Raw genomic sequence first — 19,812 nt, 5'->3', positions numbered from 1 at the left:
GTCTAGCTGTGGCTGTAGCAGGTATGTGGGGAGTGAACAAGTGGCTGGAACATCTCGCTCCAGCTGTCTCTCTCTGTCCCTCTGCCTTTCAAATAAAACAAAAATGAATAAATAAAAATGGAAAAAATCAGCAACTTAGTTTTCCACACAGAGCTATCTGTGTATGTTAGAAATAATCTGTCAAGATTCCAAAAAAAAGTATTCTTCACTTGGAACCTGAAAACTGGTTTACTATTTATCATCTCACCAACTAAAATCAACCCCATCTGAGAGTTTTGAGGATCTCAATACCAAAAGCTGGGATTTTAAAAAATTCTCTGAAGAACATATTGAATTGCTGATCATTTTAAACACATTTCTTTCCACATCAATGTCAAAAGGGACTAACATTTTAAGAGAGACTTGGTATAGCGGTAACACTGCCACCTGCGATGCTAGCATCCCATATGGGCGCTAGTTCTAGAATTCTTCATTAAAGTCAATTTCTACTATATGTGGAAGTTTACTTGATTTATAATGGAGAAATTATGCATCTCTTGTAAAAATGGAGGTTCAATACACTGTTTCCACAATATACAAAAATGAATTCCCGATAGATAGGAGCATTAATTAAAAATATAAAACCAGGCCAGCTCCTTGGCTCAATAGGCTAATCCTCTGCCTGTGGCGCTGGCACCCCAGGGTTCTAGTCCCACTTGGGGCACTGGATTCTGCCCTGGTTGCTCCTCTTCCAGTCCAGCTCTCTGCTGTGGCCAGGGAGTGCAGTGGAGGATGGCCCAAGTGCTTGGGCCCTGCACCCCCAGGGGACACCAGGAGAAGCACCTGGCTCCTGGCTTCTGATCAGTGCAGTGTGCCAGCTGCAGCGAGAGAGAGAGAGAGAGAGAGAGAGAGAGAAAATGTTCCAAATCTTTCAAACCTCACATGTCCTTTTTCAGAATCTCTGTATGTTGCCACTAATAGCAGCTTCAGATCATCAGGGCTACCTAGGAGCAGCTCTAAAGAGAGGATTATTTCCTAGTTTCTTGTACCATGGGAAGAAATTTCAAGTTCTACTATTCTTCAGATATTTCTGTTTAATTGTGTTGTGGCCCACCTTCAGGGGTATACCTGAAAGTCACAGTGTTAAATTTGTTTCAAGATATTTCAAGATATTTATATCTGGAGTGATATAAATATCCAGTTCTATGTAGGTATGGTTTTTCTATGGTTTTATATTTTTAATTAATGTTCCAATCTATCAGGAATTCATTTTTGTATATTGTGGAAATGGCATATTGAACCTTCATTTTTACAAGAGATGCATAATTTCTCTATTATAAATCAAGTAAACTTCCACATATAGTAGAAACTGACTTTAATGAAGAATTCTATTTCACAGATCTGCTTATATTTTCTTACACTGAAAGCATAGCTTTAGTTGCAATGCCTCTTTTTTTTCTTACATGTGTGTATATGTGTGCATGTGTCTTTCATTTCCAGTACAACCCATTTCATTCTTGCCATCTAACCCAGGCTTTATCAGCCTTTATAAAACCTCACATTGCTACCCTGAACCTTACATGCATAAAATAATTACTAGCTAAATGAGAGAGTTAACTATTTACACACTCTATAATATTTAATCCACAAATGATATGGGTCTGTCAGAACCAAGAAGAAAAAGGCAAACACACTACGGCGAGTAACAGCCCTTTTTTGAACTGAAATATCTCCATTTCAGAAGGTCAAAGAACAGAGAAACTAGAAGCTGAATGGTGTCCCCTCTGGCTCAAAATTCAAGGCATTGCCTGGAATCTACCAGCTCCATCAATCTTTCTCTTTAACTTAGCCCAGCCACATGCTTCAAAATTATAATACCTCCTGTTTCTACCCAAGGCAGCAAACGTCCTCCTAACATTGCCATCTCTTAACATCACCACTGTAATTTCATTCATTCCTAGCACACCTTCCTGACCTTAAAAATGGAATAAAATAATACAGTAAATGTACCACTGTACCTACTTTATTCATATTTATGTATTCAGCATGCTATGTTTGAAATATGAAGACTTGAAAACAGAAACCAGAAGCTGATACATCACTTTTGAGCTTCAGTAGTTTGGAGAGATGCTTTTATGTGGTTGTAAGTGAGAGACCGAGTGTTTTTAACACACTAGTAATAATGTATGGTGAATTTTCCATCTTCAGTAAAGGTTCTTTGAGATAATCAACTTAAAGTGATCTTTCCCAAAAACAGATGATAAGAACACAGTTTGTGGAATTAAGATACTCTCTTAGAAATATCTTTTAACAATTTACTCTGCACATCTTTCCTATGCACAAAATGTGACCATTCACCCGAATCCCAGTCAGATGCCTTAGGTTTAAACAGCACATCTGTCACTTATCCTTTGCAGCAGAATATAAGTATGTTCTTGTCGAATTAGATACTTGGTTTGGTAATCTGCTTAGATAAGGTTAAAAAAACGTTTTGAGAACATCAGCAATCAGCATTTTACCATCAAATTAATAGCAGCAGCCAAGTTTCTCAAGTATGCTAATGAATAGGCAATAATATTAGATTTTAACATAATTCTAAGGCCAAACATTGGCTATTAGCCCAAGACATGCCCAAAGCATTACTTGGGTGTGAATGCTGAATGAGGGTGCCACCTTTCCCTCTAACCTTGAATTTAGCCAAGCTGAAGGTGGAGTTGGGGGTTGGGCTGCAGATATATCAAATGAAACAAAATTGAAGCTGCCTGGATTCACAGATTTAAGGAATTTGGTCCAAATTCAGGATATTGGCCCATAACGGAAAAGATTTATTTACTGTTTTTAATGATCTCTATAGAAAAGTGTTCTGTGATTCCTGTCTTCACTTTACTGTAGAAGTCTCTTTAACCTGTTTTAGATTATTTCTGTCTTATAATCTATGTTATTGCTGTCTTTAAAACCATAATGAAAACTACCAGTCTCTATAAATCTTTGCTTATTTTGTGCAAGTACTTTCCTTATTCCTCGTAATGCAGAGTCATAGTCGTTGCATGATTTAACAAGTTTTTCTTATTGTTAAGGAAGTTACTTAACCCTCTGCGTGCTTTATCAAAATGATCATAAAATCCTTGATAAATACCTCCATGATTTAGTTTTATTTTCTTTTCTCTCTGTATCCCTACAGCTGCCTCTCAAGTTGTAACAGTAGCTAAAGAGAGTGCTCATAAGAGTAACACTAGATAGAAAGCAGCAAGCAAAATCTGCTGAAAAAGTCGAAAAACAATTGTGGGAGGACTGAAGCTCCGAAATAGACATTCTAATGAATTTAACTCAATTTTAGGTAATGGATGTTTCACCCATTTGTTTTCAATTTTGAGAATTTCAGTATACACTGGCACGAATACAGTCAGGTATTTAGACTCACGGAACTGGAAGAAAAATAAATGACTAGCAAGTAAGAGTCCTTTAATAACCATTGCCTTATCAAAATGATTTTAACTCTATCTACATATCACTTTTATCATATAAATTTTAACTTATAGAAAACATAAATTTATCTGGATGACAGCAAATAAAATGTTAAAATAAAACAGGGTTATGGAAAAGGATGATAATTTTTGTTACGGTTTTAAAGCTTAACTAAAATGAAGAAGTTTAGTCTTCTTCATTTATTATTTTATCCACTCTCTAAAATCATATTACAATTTCCTGAAAATATGGAAACAATGTAAAATTGGTTTTACATGTACTTAATAAAGATTTTGTATTTGCTAAAGGAAATAATACCTCCATTAAATTAATGTCTATAATTCTCAATAAATTTTTATTTAAGGACTATCCCATTCAAAATCATCTCTAGTTAAAGTTAACACTTACTAAGAGTCTACTATAACTTCAGTTTAAGCCTCACAATGACTAAATCAGATCAATATACCATTATATTTTAACATATGTCTAAAATGTCTGACACACTTTAACAAAGGGGTTAAGTAATTTGTCCAAGTTCAAATTTTTGGAGAAGGAAGGATTTGAGCCCTATTGGGTTTAATTCTCAAATTTATGATCTTTGTAATTTACTGTATCATCTCCTGCCACAGTTGGGTGCCCTCAGAAGTGAATAAGAAAGATGTATAACACACCCTATAGAACCCACATTACATCTACTCTCAATTACTGACCACAGTTCTAAAAGAAATAGAACACTTTTCCTTCTATGATATCTTACCAAAAATATTAATATAAATTTTACTTGCAGTAAGCAAGCATGATGCCATAATCATCTTCTTGTGGTTATTTACAGCTTAAAATTATTTTAAGTTATTTCCATTTTTCCCTGGTACAAATAAATTTAATTGTTCCAAAAATTTCCAATTGAAACAATTTTTCAAAGCATCACTGAAGAAGAAATTAGTGCAAAGAAAGAAAAAAAAGAAATTAGTGTAAATTAATACTTGAATTTCACTTCCAAAAGAATATATTTAGCCCTTTAAATCAAATACCAAGTTATAAATACACACAAAATAAATAGTGTGTACATTATGTGAAGTGGGCACACTAGTTGTCTTTCCCTTGCTTTTAATCTCTGATAAACTAGAGAGAGCAGGGATATTACTGGGATCATTTTGATCAAGTGATGGTTTTCAGGAATGGAAGAAGCAAAGATGCCTTTCTCTTGGACATGCTTTGTTTTTGTTTTGTTTTTTTTTTAATCAATTGTCATGTTCTGCCATTAAAATCTAGATTCCAGTTGCAGGATCTTTACACGAAAAAGCAATCGTTGCTTACAATCTTCATTATTTTCTATGAAAACACATCCAAGTTTTGGTTTTCTTCCAGACCTGATAAAAACCTCAAAAAAAAAAAAAAACAGCAAACATATTTATGAATTCCTCCATGACTCAACTCAGTGATGTACTAGACACTTTTAATTAAGATAAAATCAGCATTCCTGTCAACCCAGAATCTGGATGAACCACATCCCTAAATTACTTCACTTTTTGCTCTCCTACCTAAGTGAACCCCACACATGCAGGCAAAAGAAGCATCACAGTGTGGTAAAATGAGCCCGGACAGGAGCATCAGATGACTCAGATCTGAATTCAGTATTAATCTGGAGAGTTACTAAATTGTGAACAATTTAATAGCCTTAACTATAAGGTTAGTTATAGAGATAATACTACCTATGGAGATGGGGAAGATCAAACACCGTAACTTATGTAAGAATTCTGGGCTACTTAAATAGTATTAGTCAAGGCGATATTGGGGCACAGCAGGTTAAGTTGCCACTTCCAACCCAGGCATCCGGTATCAGAGTGCTGGTTTGAATCCCAGCTGCTCCACTTCCAATAAACTTCCTACTAATACACCTGGGAAGCCAGCAGAAGACCAGAAGACAGCCCAAGTACTAGGGCCCCTGCATTCACCTGGGAGACCGGGTAGAGTTCCTTGCTTTTGGCCTGGCTTAGATCTGGTTGTTGAAGCCATTTGAAGAGGAAACCAGTAGATGGAAGATTTGTTCTTCTCTCTCTCTCTCTCTGTCTAGCCCCCACCATAACTTTATCAAGCATGAAAGAAAGAAGAAAGGAGGGAAAGAAAGAAAGAAGAGAAAGAAAGGACTATTGTCACTTTCACTTATAACAATGTAAAAAAGCATAATAAAGTATTTTGTAATATGGCATTGCCAAGCAGATTTGAATAACATATTATGCAAATCAGGCTTCTTATATAAAAGAGTAATAATAATCAGGCAGTGAAATTGAGAATGATTTTCTTTTTTTTTAAATTGAAGTGTCTGGATTGCTGTTTGTTCTGATTTACTACTGTAACTCCAATGTAATTCTAATTACTGATACAATTCTCAAGCTATGCTTGATATTCTTTTTATAATTTTGTTTCCAATATTATTTTTAAACTCTTCAGAATATAGTGCTGTGACTTCTAATCTCAATCACAACTTCAGTAATTTCACGCTATAAAGATCAAGAGGCTTCCCCTTAAGAAAAAATTTATACTTGCTGGACAAACACCAGTTTGATGCTGACTCTGTATCACCGACATATAAGAAATAAAACCACTGGGGAAGAATGAAAAAGAGCTCTTTGTGGACAACTTCTCTCTTACTCATATAAACTTAATCAGAACTTGCAATTAATTTTTGAAATAGTTTTATATCAAACTCAATGTGTGAAGCTTCATTTACTGCCTTTGGGTCCCACCAGTAAAACCCACACATCTCCCTGATAGCAAAGCAGCTGGCTTTTCAAATATGATGTCTTGTAGTTCTTATTTACAATCCCAATCACATCATTGATTTCAGTAATCTTGCAGATATTAATGCTGTCAAAAGCAGAAACTGGGATTCAATGTTTTTTTTTTTTTCTATAAATCTGTGTAATTAAGATTAAGCCAAATAATGTGACTCAGAGGCTTCTGGGTGATTAGTAGTTTCCTGTGGTTGTAGATGCAACAAAACAAGGCCACTACCTCCACTGAAAAATTCCATACATGTCCCAAAAAATACCTACCTAAACAAGCCACAAACAGTTAAATAAAAGTTCCAGGTGTAGTGACTGGTCATAACACAGAAACAAGTAGACTTTTGTATTTTTTCAGGCTCAAAACACAAGCATCACATAAAATTTTCTTCTGTAGAATTTCTTACGTAGTTTAAGATAGCCCATATGTAATATTTTGTCTACTGAAGCCAAACAGAAAAAAAAAAGAAAACACACAAACTTTTTACTAATCCAGGTGTGCCCTAACATACTAAGGAATAAAACAACATTCTGACAAAAGAGAGGATCAAACAAATATGAAGAGGTTCAGAAACATTTTTTCAAAAATATTTTTCAATAGCCAAAACAATGTAAAAAAGGGTAAGTTGAGGTAATGCATCTTGATTTTCAGAAAAACAGGTAATGAAGAAATAAAGATTGTCATCCTAAATCAGAGCTATTTATTTGCATTCTGAAAGATGGTATGGAACAAGCTTAAATTTCCAAAGAACTATTTACACCAAGAGACAATCTATATGTGAAGGTTCTGACAGGAATGTGTCTTTAGTGTTCATGATGCATCCTCACTCCAATACCCAGGACACACACACACACACACACACACAACCTGTATCAAAAACCAGTGCCTAATTTAAAAAAAATTCCTGAACCTCTTATTGATCAGTGTCTCTTATAGAAAGAAGGAGGATATAGGATCTGAACTCAAACAGCATTATTAGAAAATGATATCGTGAGCATTAGGATGTATAATTCATGTTGCTTTCATTTGCTCAGACCATTGTAAAAATCCATAAATCATTTTCTTGGTCATGTATTGCTTAAGTGCAATTTGTCATTCTGCATTAGAGGGCTGCTTCAGTTCATTCGCTGCTTTTAATTCACTGTTTAGAATTTAACAAAATGCTGGCCCTGGTTGATAACCAAAAAGACACTGAAATGTGAAGCCACACCAATATGAGCCAGGTTAAACAAAATGGAGAAGCACTTCTCTGTTGTGAATATCAAGAGAATGATGCTTAATGGAATTTCTAGTACTCTTGGTCCCAAGATTGGATTGTTCTCTGTTAGGGTCAAAGTATTAGAATAAAGTGCATAGAGAGCTACTGAATACTTACAGTGGCATGTGTTGCAAATCTTTCCAGAATTTCTAGTCAACATTTACTGTTGATCATTAATGAACAAAAACTAACAGTGTCTGCGGCACTGGCTTCAAAGCCTTGCCTTCCCTCCTCTTAAGTTCCACTACGACAAATAAATCTACTTCATGGTTCCCCATAAAGCGTGCAGTGCAGTCCGGGTCCATTGCCTTGCTCTCTGCGCTGTGCTTGCTGGGAATTTCAAGTGCCAGCAACCATCTTACTCAATCCTGGTCCAAACTGGCACTGGAAACACTCCTTATTGATTCATTATTTTTTTCTTCTAATTCTCAAAAAAAATTTTTTTCTTTCAAGGCTTTGCTTACACTGCGATAAGATTTAGAAGCAGATTGCTTATGAGCTATGTGAAATCACGGCGAACACTCATTTATCCAAAAAAGGCTGGTTAAAGTTGCTGCCCTGCCTCTTTTTTCAGCAAGGGGTGAGCAAGAAAAGTACCCCCATTACCTAGCACCGAATTTGCAAGAACACATTTGTGGGAAACTCACTACTACTCTCTCTGCTGCTCTTAAAGGCCAAGCAAGCAAAGGAAAATGCCTCATCACTCTCATGTATAGTCTTAAGAATTTTAATGAAACTTGATTTTGATACGCCACCCCTGATAAAAACTTTGCCCCGTCCCCCCTCGGTCTCCAGAGGTCCTGGGTTGGGTGGGAGGGAACCGTGGACAGGAATAAATAGGCTTGTGTCTCTTGGTTCCCACAAACCGCTCTGCACTCCCAAGAGGTCATCCACCTCACCACCGAGTATGAAATTATCACCTCCGCTGGCGGCAGTGTGAATTGAAGAAGAAAAAACGAGAGAGAGAAAGAGAGAGAAAAAGAATCTGCTTGGTGACCACTAGCGAGACAGTCAACGTATTCCACGTAAGAGTTGTTTTTCAAATGCAAATTAAAAGTGTTCTGTTTTGTGGGCCACCTAGTTGGTTATTTTAATGGCTCCAGTGTAAACAGGCAGGGGCGGCTATTAATGCCAATAGCTACATCTCGGCTCCGAACAACATGGTCTCGCAGCTGCCTTTGGCTTGGAGCTATGTAGACAGAGGCTGGGGGGTGCCAGGCTCAGCTCTCTTTTGCTCGGAACAAGACCCCCCCACACACCCAGTCGTCACCCGGCTGCACCCGGGCCGGCGCCGGAGAGACTCCGAGTCAGAGAGGCGAGACCTCCGGAGGACCCGGGCCCGACGACACAGGCCTTAGTGACCCAAGAAATCCCACGCAAGGCTCCAACAGGCGAGCCCGGCAGAGCCAGGGCTCCAGAGCAAAATTCCCTGGCTTGCCCTATGCCGCTTTCGCCGCTAGGAGACGCCTGTCACCCATGTTTGCGGAGCGAGTTCCCCTTCACATCCGCTATCCAAAAAAAAAAAAAAAAAAAAGCAGCTCAAGTGTTACAGTGGATGTAGTGATTATTTACAGGCAAATCTGGCCATCTCCACCTCCGGAAGCTCTCTGGCTTTCGGCAAACGCCTCAAGTCGGCTCCAACTTCACGCACGCTGCGGGCGCACGGAACCTCGCTCCCTCACACCCCTCCTGGATCTGCATTGTCATTCAGCCGCCAGCCTCGCGCGCGCAAACACGCGCGCACACGCAAGTGTTTCCACGCGCACAGAGGAACACGTTAGAAAAATTACCGTCCTTTTCCAAAAGGCTGCATGGTTCTGATGAGTCAGCTCCAAGAGCGCAAAACATGGCCTTTCCATCCCGCAGACCTGAAGAAAAAGACAAGGGGGCTGGAAGGGGAGAGGGGAGAGTGGGCAGTACAGAGGCAATACGGTGTTAATATTCAGATGCGCTACCATCTCCTTTTCATTGATCCACAGGTCGTTTGCTGCCCTGCCGCTCGGTTCTCAGCCGCAGACGTGGCGCTGGAATCATTTTTCACTGCAGCGGTTTTCGCTCGGCTTTGGCCAGCCATCGGGTTACTGCAGCTGGAAAAGGATTAGCCATTTTCGCTGGCATCTTTTCCTTCTACCCGCTCCAAAGCAGGACCCTTCTCCCCGGAAAGAGCCCAGTAGCAGCAGTTGGGGGGAGGGAACGGGGGGACGGGGCAGTAGACACGCACTAGCGGGGCTGGCACCAGCACGCCTCGGGCGACGAGCAAGCCCCTGGACACTTGCCCTTCTGAATTCCCTGCCCGCAGGGGATGGCAGTATACCTACGGGAGAGGAAACCCGCCACTCCTTCCCCCACCCCCTGCAGGTTGTGTTGTTGCCACTCTTGGGGTCATTTCTTCCCAGAGGGCCGCAAGGGACCGTCCTATCTAGTGGCGTAAGAAAGAAACTGGACGCGCGCTGCTGGAGTGGATGAACCACCCCCGCCTTTCAAACAGCTCCTGAATTAATATAAAAATTCACATTCGTGCATCTTTCCGGGCAGAAGTGGCCTTAAGTCCGCTCTCCAGCCTCGAAGAGGTCGCACTGGGCTTTAACTTCCCAAGAGCGAGGTGTGTGGCTGCGTCGCCGAGCCCCTGCGCCGCCTCCGGAGTGGGCACTCACAGCTGGCCGGGAGCGTCCTGTGGAACCTCGGGGCGGCTCCACTGAGGCTTTACCTATAGACAGACCAGAGCACGGAGCCGGAGCGGACTCAGCCGAGTGCCCGTGAATGTGCGGAAACCCGCAGCGGAGCACACTCGAGACGCGCGCGTGTGCAGCCCCCCCCCCCCCCCCCGCGCGTCGTTCCACAAACCCCGGCCGCAGTCCTCCTCCGGACTGCTGACTCCAGGCTGGGCAGGAACAGGTGCCCCCGCCTAGCAGGCGAACCGGGGAGGGAATCTCCAATTGTCAAAAAAAAAAAAAAGGGGGGGGGGGGTAGGGAGCAGAAAATAGTCGGTGCTCCCGGCCGCTGTGTGGCACTCGGCCAGCAGAGGCGCAGGGATACGGGAAGCTCCTTGCAGCGCCTAGCGGTGTAGCCACCGCATGGGCGCCCTGGTGGCGGGCGTCCGCACGGCGGGCTCGCGGGGGGCAGCGCAGATAAAACTTCGGTCCTTGATCCGTGCACCCACACAGCTCGAATCCAGGTCTCCAAACGAATGCATCCATGCACGCATGTGGAAGAATTTCGTGCATATACTTTTGAGGGAGGAAACGGGCACGTCGAGCGCGCGTGCACGTCCACGGGAACTGCCAGCCACAGCCCCTGGAGCGAATCCCTCCGCTTTTGCAGAAGCAACTCCCGACCACTTCGCCTCGACCCTCATCGCCCCCGCGCTTAGACTGGCACCTGCCACTCACTCCATATTATACCCACGTTTTTAAAATGTCCTGCTAATCTCTGCCAGAAGCCCTTAATTGGGTAACCCCTGCCAATTAGCCTGCTCCTAGGCAACTTTTTCCACTTTTCATGATTTGTTTCCATGACCCGTAGCAAGGAAAATACCTTAAAGGAAAAAAAGAATGCTTTAGCATCATCGGAAATCCCGCTCCTAGGAGAGGATGCCACGGCTGCTGCTGTGTTTTCGCATTTGCTGATGCAAACAGGGGAACCTCTGTATTCCCTCCCCAGTACCTGCAGCTTGGGGACTGGGAACTTTCCGCGGCACAGTCCCCAGCGAGCGCCTCGGGACCTGCCGGGCTGCTCTCGCTCTCACACTCACACTCACCAGGGCAGCCCGGGCCCGGGTTCCGTCCCGCCCCGCCCGGCAGCCGCGTGACGCGGGTGTTTGACGGCGGCCCGGGCCAGTCAGTGGCTGCTTGGTGGGTGGTGCTCCTCGGCGATTGGTTGGCAGAATGAGGGCGCTGCGCAAAAACAGAGAAGCCGAGCGCTCGGAGCTCAGAAACTGCCAGCCGAGATCACAGGCGCGGAGGCTGAAGCGGGAGGAAAGACTGAGGGAGAAAAGAGGTTAGAGGGAAAGCGGCTTGGGAAGGAAACAGAGAAGAAACTGCTCCTTACACTGCCAGAGAGGCAAGAAACGGTGGCCACAGGGACAGAGCGAGAAGAGAGGATGAAAGCCAGAAAATACCCGTAAGAGCCAAAGAGGGGGAAAAAAATGCCAAGAAGAGCATCCATCCGGAGAGATGAAGAGAATGAAAGTTTTATGCTGCAGAGCCGTTCCGTGCCTCCCCGGCACGAGATCCTCTCGCTGTTTGTAAGCCCTCTCGCGTTTGCCAGCCGTTGGCGTTAAGAGGCATGTTCAGCGGTGCCAGCAGCATCTCCTCGTCCTTCTCCTCTTCCTCTTCATCTTCCTCCTCCTCCTGTTTCTCCTCGTCCTGCTCCTCATTCTCCTCCCATCGGCAAGAAGACAAACCGAGGCCAGTCTTCAAATACCGGAATCTCCTCCTTGGGATTTGCCAACGCCGCGTTGCGCCAAGACGGTCGGAATAAAGGACGCTGACTATTGTATTCTCGTTATTTTATTAATTGGTCAGCGAGAAGATCGCAGATGAGGAGAGGGTCGCCTCTCACCCTTCCTGCGCTAAGATCTGAAAAATGAGGCTGGGCCGGGGGCTGCTCTAAAATGAGGCAAAAGGAATAAGATTTTTAAAGACAGAAAGCCCCAGGAGCCCCTCTACCGTAGCGCACTTTTATTTGCATTATTCTTATTATTATTTTTTCTTTCCGATTTTTTCTTTCCGTGGTGGTGGGGGAGGTGACTGGGTGGCTGACTGGCTACGGGAAGCTGCTTCCTTTCCCTTTGGAGATGATTGTGCTATTATTCTTTGCTTTGCTCTGGATGGTGGAAGGAGTCTTTTCCCAGCTTCACTACACGGTGCAGGAGGAGCAGGAACATGGCACTTTCGTGGGGAATATCGCCGAAGATCTGGGCTTGGACATTACAAAACTTTCGGCTCGCAGGTTTCAGACGGTGCCCAACTCACGGACCCCTTACTTGGACCTGAACCTGGAGACCGGGGTGCTCTACGTGAACGAGAAGATCGACCGCGAGCAGATCTGCAAGCAGAGCCCCTCCTGCGTCCTGCACCTGGAGGTCTTCCTGGAGAACCCCCTGGAGCTGTTCCGGGTGGAGATTGAGGTGCTCGATATCAATGACAACCCTCCCTCTTTCCCCGAGCCGGACCTGACTGTGGAAATCTCGGAGAGCGCCACGCCGGGCACCCGCTTTCCCTTGGAGAGCGCCTTCGACCCAGACGTAGGCACCAACTCCTTGCGCGACTACGAGATCACCCCCAACAGCTACTTCTCCCTGGACGTGCAGACCCAAGGGGATGGCAACCGATTCGCCGAGTTGGTGCTGGAGAAGCCTCTGGACCGAGAGCAGCAAGCGGTGCACCGCTACGTGCTGACCGCGGTGGACGGGGGAGGAGGGGGAGCAGGAGGAGGAGGAGGAGGAGAAGCAGGAGGGGGAGGCGGCGGTGGCGGGGGAGCGGGCCTGCCCCCCCAGCAACAGCGCACCGGAACGGCCCTGCTCACTATCCGAGTGCTGGACTCCAACGACAATGTGCCCGCTTTCGACCAACCAGTCTACACTGTGTCCCTCCCAGAGAACTCGCCCCCGGGCACGCTCGTGATCCAGCTGAACGCCACGGACCCGGACGAGGGCCAGAACGGAGAGGTCGTGTACTCTTTCAGCAGCCACATTTCGCCCCGGGCTCGAGAGCTCTTCGGACTCTCGCCGCGCACCGGCCGACTGGAGGTGAGCGGCGAGCTGGACTTTGAAGAGAGCCCGGTGTACCAGGTGTACGTGCAAGCCAAGGACCTGGGCCCCAACGCCGTGCCCGCGCACTGCAAGGTGCTGGTGCGAGTGCTGGATGCTAACGACAATGCGCCGGAGATCAGCTTCAGCACCGTGAAGGAGGCGGTGAGCGAGGGCGCGGCGCCCGGCACCGTGGTGGCCCTGTTCAGCGTGACCGACCGGGACTCGGAAGAGAACGGGCAGGTGCAGTGCGAGCTGCTGGGGGACGTGCCGTTCCGCCTCAAGTCTTCCTTCAAGAATTACTACACCATCGTGACCGAGGCCCCCCTGGACCGAGAGGCGGGGGACTCCTACACCCTGACCGTGGTGGCCCGGGACCGGGGCGAGCCGTCCCTCTCCAGCAGCAAGTCCATCCAGGTGCAGGTGTCGGATGTCAACGACAACGCGCCGCGCTTCAGCCAGCCGGTCTACGACGTGTATGTGACCGAGAACAACGTGCCGGGGGCCTACATCTACGCGGTGAGCGCCACAGACCGCGACGAGGGCGCCAACGCCCAGCTGGCGTACTCGATCCTCGAGTGCCAGATTCAAGGCATGAGCGTCTTCACCTACGTGTCCATCAACTCTGAGAACGGCTACCTGTACGCCCTGCGCTCCTTCGACTACGAGCAGCTGAAGGACTTCAGCTTTCAGGTGGAAGCCCGAGACGCCGGCAGCCCCCAGGCGCTGGCGGGCAACGCCACGGTCAACATCCTCATCGTGGATCAGAACGACAACGCCCCTGCCATCGTGGCGCCCCTACCGGGGCGCAACGGGACTCCGGCGCGCGAGGTCCTGCCCCGCTCGGCGGAGCCAGGCTACCTGCTTACCCGCGTGGCTGCCGTGGACGCAGACGACGGCGAGAACGCCCGGCTCACCTATAGCATCGTGCGGGGCAACGAAATGAACCTCTTCCGCATGGACTGGCGCACCGGGGAGCTCCGCACAGCGCGCAGGGTTCCGGCCAAGCGCGACCCCCAGCGGCCTTACGAGCTGGTGATCGAAGTGCGCGACCACGGACAGCCGCCCCTGTCCTCCACCGCCACCCTGGTGGTTCAGCTGGTGGACGGCGCCGTGGAACCCCAGGGCGGGGCCGGGGCCGGAGGCGGAGGGTCCGGGGAGCACCAGCGCCCCAGCCGCTCCGGCGGCGGGGAGACCTCGCTGGACCTCACGCTCATCCTCATCATCGCCCTGGGGTCGGTGTCCTTCATCTTCCTGCTGGCCATGATCGTGCTGGCTGTGCGCTGCCAAAAGGAAAAGAAACTCAACATCTACACGTGTCTGGCCAGCGACTGCTGCCTCTGCTGCTGCTGCTGTGGCGGCGGCGGGGGTTCGACCTGCTGCGGCCGCCAAGCGCGGGCGCGCAAGAAGAAACTCAGCAAGTCGGACATCATGCTGGTGCAAAGCTCCAACGTCCCTAGCAACCCAGCCCAGGTGCCCGTGGAGGAGTCCGGGGGCTTCGGCTCTCACCACCACAACCAGAACTACTGCTACCAGGTCTGCCTGACCCCGGAGTCCGCTAAGACCGACCTGATGTTCCTTAAGCCCTGCAGCCCCTCGCGGAGTACGGACGCTGAGCACAACCCCTGCGGGGCCATCGTCACCGGCTACACCGACCAGCAGCCGGACATCATCTCCAACGGAAGCATTTTGTCCAACGAGGTAAGGCTGAAGCGAAAGGACCACCATCTCTCATCTCCTCCATCCGAAAGCCTCCTCTAGCTCGGCCCTTGAATCTCTTGGTGCACTGTGTATTCATTTCTAGGCTGTTAGCTAATTTGTATCACTGCGGGGGCGGGGATGGAGGGGGTCACCCTCACGCACCCCTTCCTGTGTAATCTAACTTTCGTGGTGTTCCTGATTTCTCTGCGCCCCATCCCTCCACATTTATTCTCATTCCCTCCCCTTTGGAGCTTTGCCACTTGGAGGCTCTCTCTTTTCCTCCTTCCACCTTTTCCTTGGATTTCCTAATCCCCCACCCCACCCCTCCCCACCCTCCCTTCAGTCCTTACCCCCTTTGAGAAACCTGGGGTTGAAAGGAAAATTGCGCGGTCGGAGGGGAAGGGAAATGTGGGGGGAGGGACTTTCTAGCTTTGGCAAAGATTTTTTTTTTCCTCTTCTGCGTCTGTCCCAGACGTTAATAAAGTTGATTCCATTTGGTTTTGTTTATCGATGCTTTCAGTCGCCTGTACAAGCAAGCTCTAGATTGTTGAACTTTACACAGTTGTCGAAACTCGAATGCATGTTTTAGCGAATAAGTTATCAGATCCTTGTCATCTGAACTCGGTTGCAAAAAAAAAAAAAAAAAAAAAAAAGCCTTCAGTTCTGCTCTGGACAGCATTTACAGAAGCTCTTGAAGCCGAACGCCCACACGGTGTGAATTTGAATGAAGTTGTCTTGGCACAGACCCCTGTGAGAGTAAACTAAGGAAAGGCTGAAACAATTGTTGTCTTAAACATACCTTTTAGCTACGAAATCACCTTATTGCCACTGTTTTTGATAAATCACCGCTGTTGGCTTTCTTCATCCAATAATTTGGCTTGTCAATTCCAATTTCACTTTTAAAAGGTGGAGAAGTAGCAAAACTTGAGGGTGGGGGTTGGGCTGGGGAGGATAGAATGGGTTTATGTAAAAGAAAGGTTGGACCCGAAAGGGTGTGGGTGGTGGAGGCCGGGAGGAAGAACAGAGGGCCTGTGGAGGGGAGAAGGATTATGAAAGCCTTTCTTGGCAGGTTATCATTTTATTTATTTGAGTCTTAGATATTATTAATTGACTTTCATGAATATTTGTACAGCTCATTTGTATCTCAAGCACATTTTGAAAATAAACAACAAAATAATTCCATAAAATATCCAAACTTTTTGCTTATTGAGCGTGCTGTTTTTCTTGTGTCAACCAGTGTGCACCCAAACACTTTTTTAGGCCACTGAAGGGAAAAAAAAAAAAAAAAAAACAAAAAAAAAACTACAGAGTATAACCAGGCTAACTCCCTCAGAGACAATAGTTTATGAAAGCTAGCTTTCAGATCATTTGCATTCTCCTAAAATAACACACTTAAAGTTGGCTGGTCTTTCTTTTCTTTTTCTTTCGTAACCTTTATAACTGACTGAAATAAATATGGATCCAAATGTTTCTGAATATCATCCCTGCCCTTACCCAGCAACCACTGGACTGATGTCTTAGGCAGACTTGGAAGTTCATAAAAATGTACACAATTACTTAGGCTAGACGTAGTACCTTACCACAAAAGTAGACTAGAAGTTAAGCCCTTAGCATTCAAATACTTTTGATTGATTTATTTTTTTTCTAGACTAAACACCAGCGAGCAGAGCTCAGCTATCTAGTTGACAGACCTCGACGAGTTAACAGGTATGCACTCTTCTATTCCCTAACTTGATGTATGGACAGTTTTCCTAGTAGAAGTAGGAAGATGGTGTATTATTTGTTTTTAAAACATAAAACATATGGAAGTATTAGTCTTTAGGGCAGAACATAGATACTTAATATATTGCGCTACTTAGACAATACATTTTAAAGAGTGTGCTTCATTTACACACAACATAAGGAACATATTTGAATAATTTGTCAATTTACACCCCTACCTGGCTTCCAGATGTGTACTTATGTCTGTTTTATGAAAATGACATAAACATATACTTTGCTCCTACCATAGAATAATGCCTAAACTTAATATTCCTGGAGTGCTTAAACTGACTCTGAATGTTCAATTTTTAAAGAGTGAGGCTCAGATGAAGAAAACTAGCTCTATGCAGAAAATAATGCCAGCCGGGAGGTCTTGAAAGTCTGCAGCACCATCTGTGTCCATGTGGTGGCAGAAGAATGTTTTCTGTGTTGCTTTACCTTTTTAATTCTAATATTCCAATTTTTGTACTTCTAGTTCTGCATTCCAGGAAGCCGACATAGTAAGCTCTAAGGACAGTGGCCATGGAGACAGTGAGCAGGGAGATAGTGACCATGATGCCACCAACCGCGGCCAGTCAGCTGGTAAGTGTGATCCAAGGGCAAGCTGAGTGCTGACTCTTATCTTTGTATATTTTATTTATTTTTTAATCTAGAAAGGAAAGTGTCCTAGATAATTTTCTGTCAGTTCAATGCTAGTAACTCTACAGAAAGACAGTGCATCCTGTGTTGATAATTTTACACTCAAATAAGATTGTGAAAATATAAAATGCCTTTGGAGAATTCAAGTTACAAATTCACTGTGGAATATGTTGGAATATGAAATACATCTTCCTTATGTAATATGCTTTGATGAGATTTTATTGCATATAAAAAGCTATAAATCTCTCAGCTGGGCTAGTCCCCGGTTTTCTTTCATTCCTGTATTATTAGATTTATTTATGGATAAAGTAACTGAAGATGAATGAAATTGACCTATGCAAGGTCACAAGAGGATAAATGGATGTTTGGGCAGCTAGAATCCAACTTTCTCAATTTGTAGGGCAATGCATTTTGTCTACCTCCAAGTACTGAATGAGAGAAAGAATGCAGATTAAACAGTTACCAATGGGTAAAAAGCAGTTTTCCAGTCTAGGGTCCTAGGGTTTCATGACATTAGTAAACATGTACTTTCTGAGACATCCTAGATTTCCTCATATTTCCAACAGGGTTCATGATCTCCCAAACATGGACTTCTGGGTATATTTGTATGTGGACTTCATGGTTGTCACTTGATGGAGGTTGCAACCTGACATACACATATATATATATATATATGTATGTATGTATGTATGTATATTTTACTTTTCTCCATATAAACTTAACTTTTACATTTTATAAGATCTTGATAATCCTAATGATGGATACTCAAAGTAAATCCTTGCAAGAAATAAAATATGTACATCGTTTCCTAAATATCTGGTTTTTGTTTCATTTGGATTTCACCCATGAAGGGTGCATGTTGAATGTTTTACTTTTCTATCCCATTCTCTGGAAATAGAAAGGTTAGTCAACTTTTGTGACTGTAAAAACATCCATCGTGAGTCTTTTGCTGGGTTCAATTCTGCTCACTTGCTATTGACCATTCTTTAGGTTAATAACATAACCATGGAATGCTGGGGTTCTGATTCTCAAGGTAAAACTCATGCTTGTGAGCACCATTCCTTAGCACACTTGGTAGACCTCTGGGCAGTGCTGAGGCAGTGTGTCGAAGGGCAGTGTACACTCCATGGTGGCCTGCCAGCCGTGGTTGCTACAAGCCTCTCACTTGGCTAATGTGTGCTGTGTCTGTGGCTGCCTTAGCCTTGGGAAACCCAGGCAGGAGGAAGGGAAAAAAGGCTGCTCAAGGGTCTCTTTATATTGCTGCAAGTCATTAATATGCAGACCTAATGAGACTTGAGAACTGCCAAGAATCCCCGGAGGTCCCTGCCCCTTGCGGGCCTTCACGCTAAGTGAACAGAGCATCTATTTAGTGTCTGGGAACCTGACAACAAACCAGACCTTGCCAGGAGTTTATATGTGAGTACAAAGTCCCTTTCATTTTTGCCCTATATATGGCATATGATTTATTGTTATCTCTTAAAAACTGTACATTTAGAATTACTCATTCCCATTTTTCCTTCAAAAATTCCGATTTAACCATAAGCCTTTTAAATGTTTCAAAACAAAATATTGAATACTGAAAGTCTCTCCTGCATGCATGTTTCTTTGAATGCATTTTATTCCTTTCTGACCCACCCCCTTTGTTTTTTTCTGTAGCCTTCTAATCTCACTGAACATTTCAATTAGCTTAGTCCCCCTGAGATGTAATGATCCATAAAAACCTAAGGAAAGAAAGAGAAATGAGTAAACATCTGCAAAAGAGCTAAATTTAGAAGATAGATGGGAATATTTTCCTATCCATGTGTCTTCCCAGTAGCTATTTTATTTCAACAAACACTCAGGGTTGCCATTTTCATAATGTTTCTTTCAAATTATTTGAGATGTCAGCACATGTAAAAGGAATATTAAAATACAAAAACGTGTTCTGGAGAACATTTTTTAAAAGCAAGGCAGTTTGTATTTTTCTTTATCAAAAATGCTAAAGATTTTTTTCAGTGTTTAAGTTCTTAACTATGTGAATGGATTCCAGAGTTACCAATCCATTTATTTGTCACACCAGTAGCTAACAGAGAAGCCACAACATACTGGGCACAATAACAGCTGTTTGAGGATTGTATTAAAGCACTTGTACTAAGAAGTAATTGCACCTGTGTGTATTGAACTGCAATCAGATTTAATATGTCTAATTTTATTGTAAAAAGACTTTTTGAAGTGTTTTCTTTTTAAGTATAAAACATTAAATGCAGAGAATTAAAATGCATTTACTTAAGGGCTTTTCTCAGTGCAAACTGATGTGGTGTATTATAAACCTCATACCAAGTAGCAGGAATACTCCAAAAAGTTATGCCCATTTCAGATAATTCTGTTACATCTCTTTGCAAAGCCAGGTATTAGTGATCTGATTTTGCGAAAGTAAACAATACTTGTAGCATATATATTAGTATTTCCAGTTTTAGCATATATTTTTAAAAAT

The 19,812-nt window shown here is 44.4% G+C and overlaps 1 protein-coding gene and 1 long non-coding RNA gene across 7 annotated transcripts in view; one reads left to right on the top strand and one right to left on the bottom strand.

The window, feature by feature from the left end:
• The window catches only part of LOC127483321 (uncharacterized), a 69,394-nt gene extending 58,128 nt beyond the window's left edge, over positions 1 to 11,266 (bottom strand). The window contains exons 1-3 of one of the 4 annotated variants that reach the window (XR_016211943.1): positions 11,153 to 11,266; positions 9,445 to 9,576; positions 9,280 to 9,357 (exon numbers count right to left, since the gene is read on the bottom strand). This is a non-coding gene — a long non-coding RNA (uncharacterized LOC127483321). Of the gene's footprint in view, positions 1 to 9,279; positions 9,358 to 9,444; positions 9,577 to 10,002; positions 10,197 to 11,023 lie in introns of those variants that run through there. The other 3 variants (XR_016211941.1, XR_016211942.1, XR_016211944.1) reach the window with 3 other exon arrangements.
• An 877-nt stretch (positions 11,267 to 12,143) lies between these two features.
• Positions 12,144 to 19,812, top strand: part of PCDH10 (protocadherin 10) — a 46,447-nt gene continuing 38,778 nt past the window's right edge. For all 3 annotated transcript variants that reach the window (XM_008267965.5, XM_089302484.1, XM_089302483.1), the window contains exons 1-3: positions 12,144 to 14,939; positions 16,588 to 16,646; positions 17,176 to 17,282. In XM_008267965.5, the coding sequence (XP_008266187.3) occupies positions 12,285 to 14,939; positions 16,588 to 16,646; positions 17,176 to 17,282 (2,821 nt within the window). In that variant the 5' untranslated portion in view covers positions 12,144 to 12,284. The remainder of the gene's footprint in view (positions 14,940 to 16,587; positions 16,647 to 17,175; positions 17,283 to 19,812) is intronic.

This window comes from Oryctolagus cuniculus, chromosome 8 (assembly GCF_051225735.1).
Source record: "Oryctolagus cuniculus isolate XC-2025 breed Fujian yellow rabbit chromosome 8, ASM5122573v1, whole genome shotgun sequence".
Classification (NCBI taxonomy): Eukaryota; Metazoa; Chordata; class Mammalia; order Lagomorpha; family Leporidae; genus Oryctolagus; species Oryctolagus cuniculus.
This window is presented reverse-complemented; position numbering and strand designations above follow the sequence as displayed.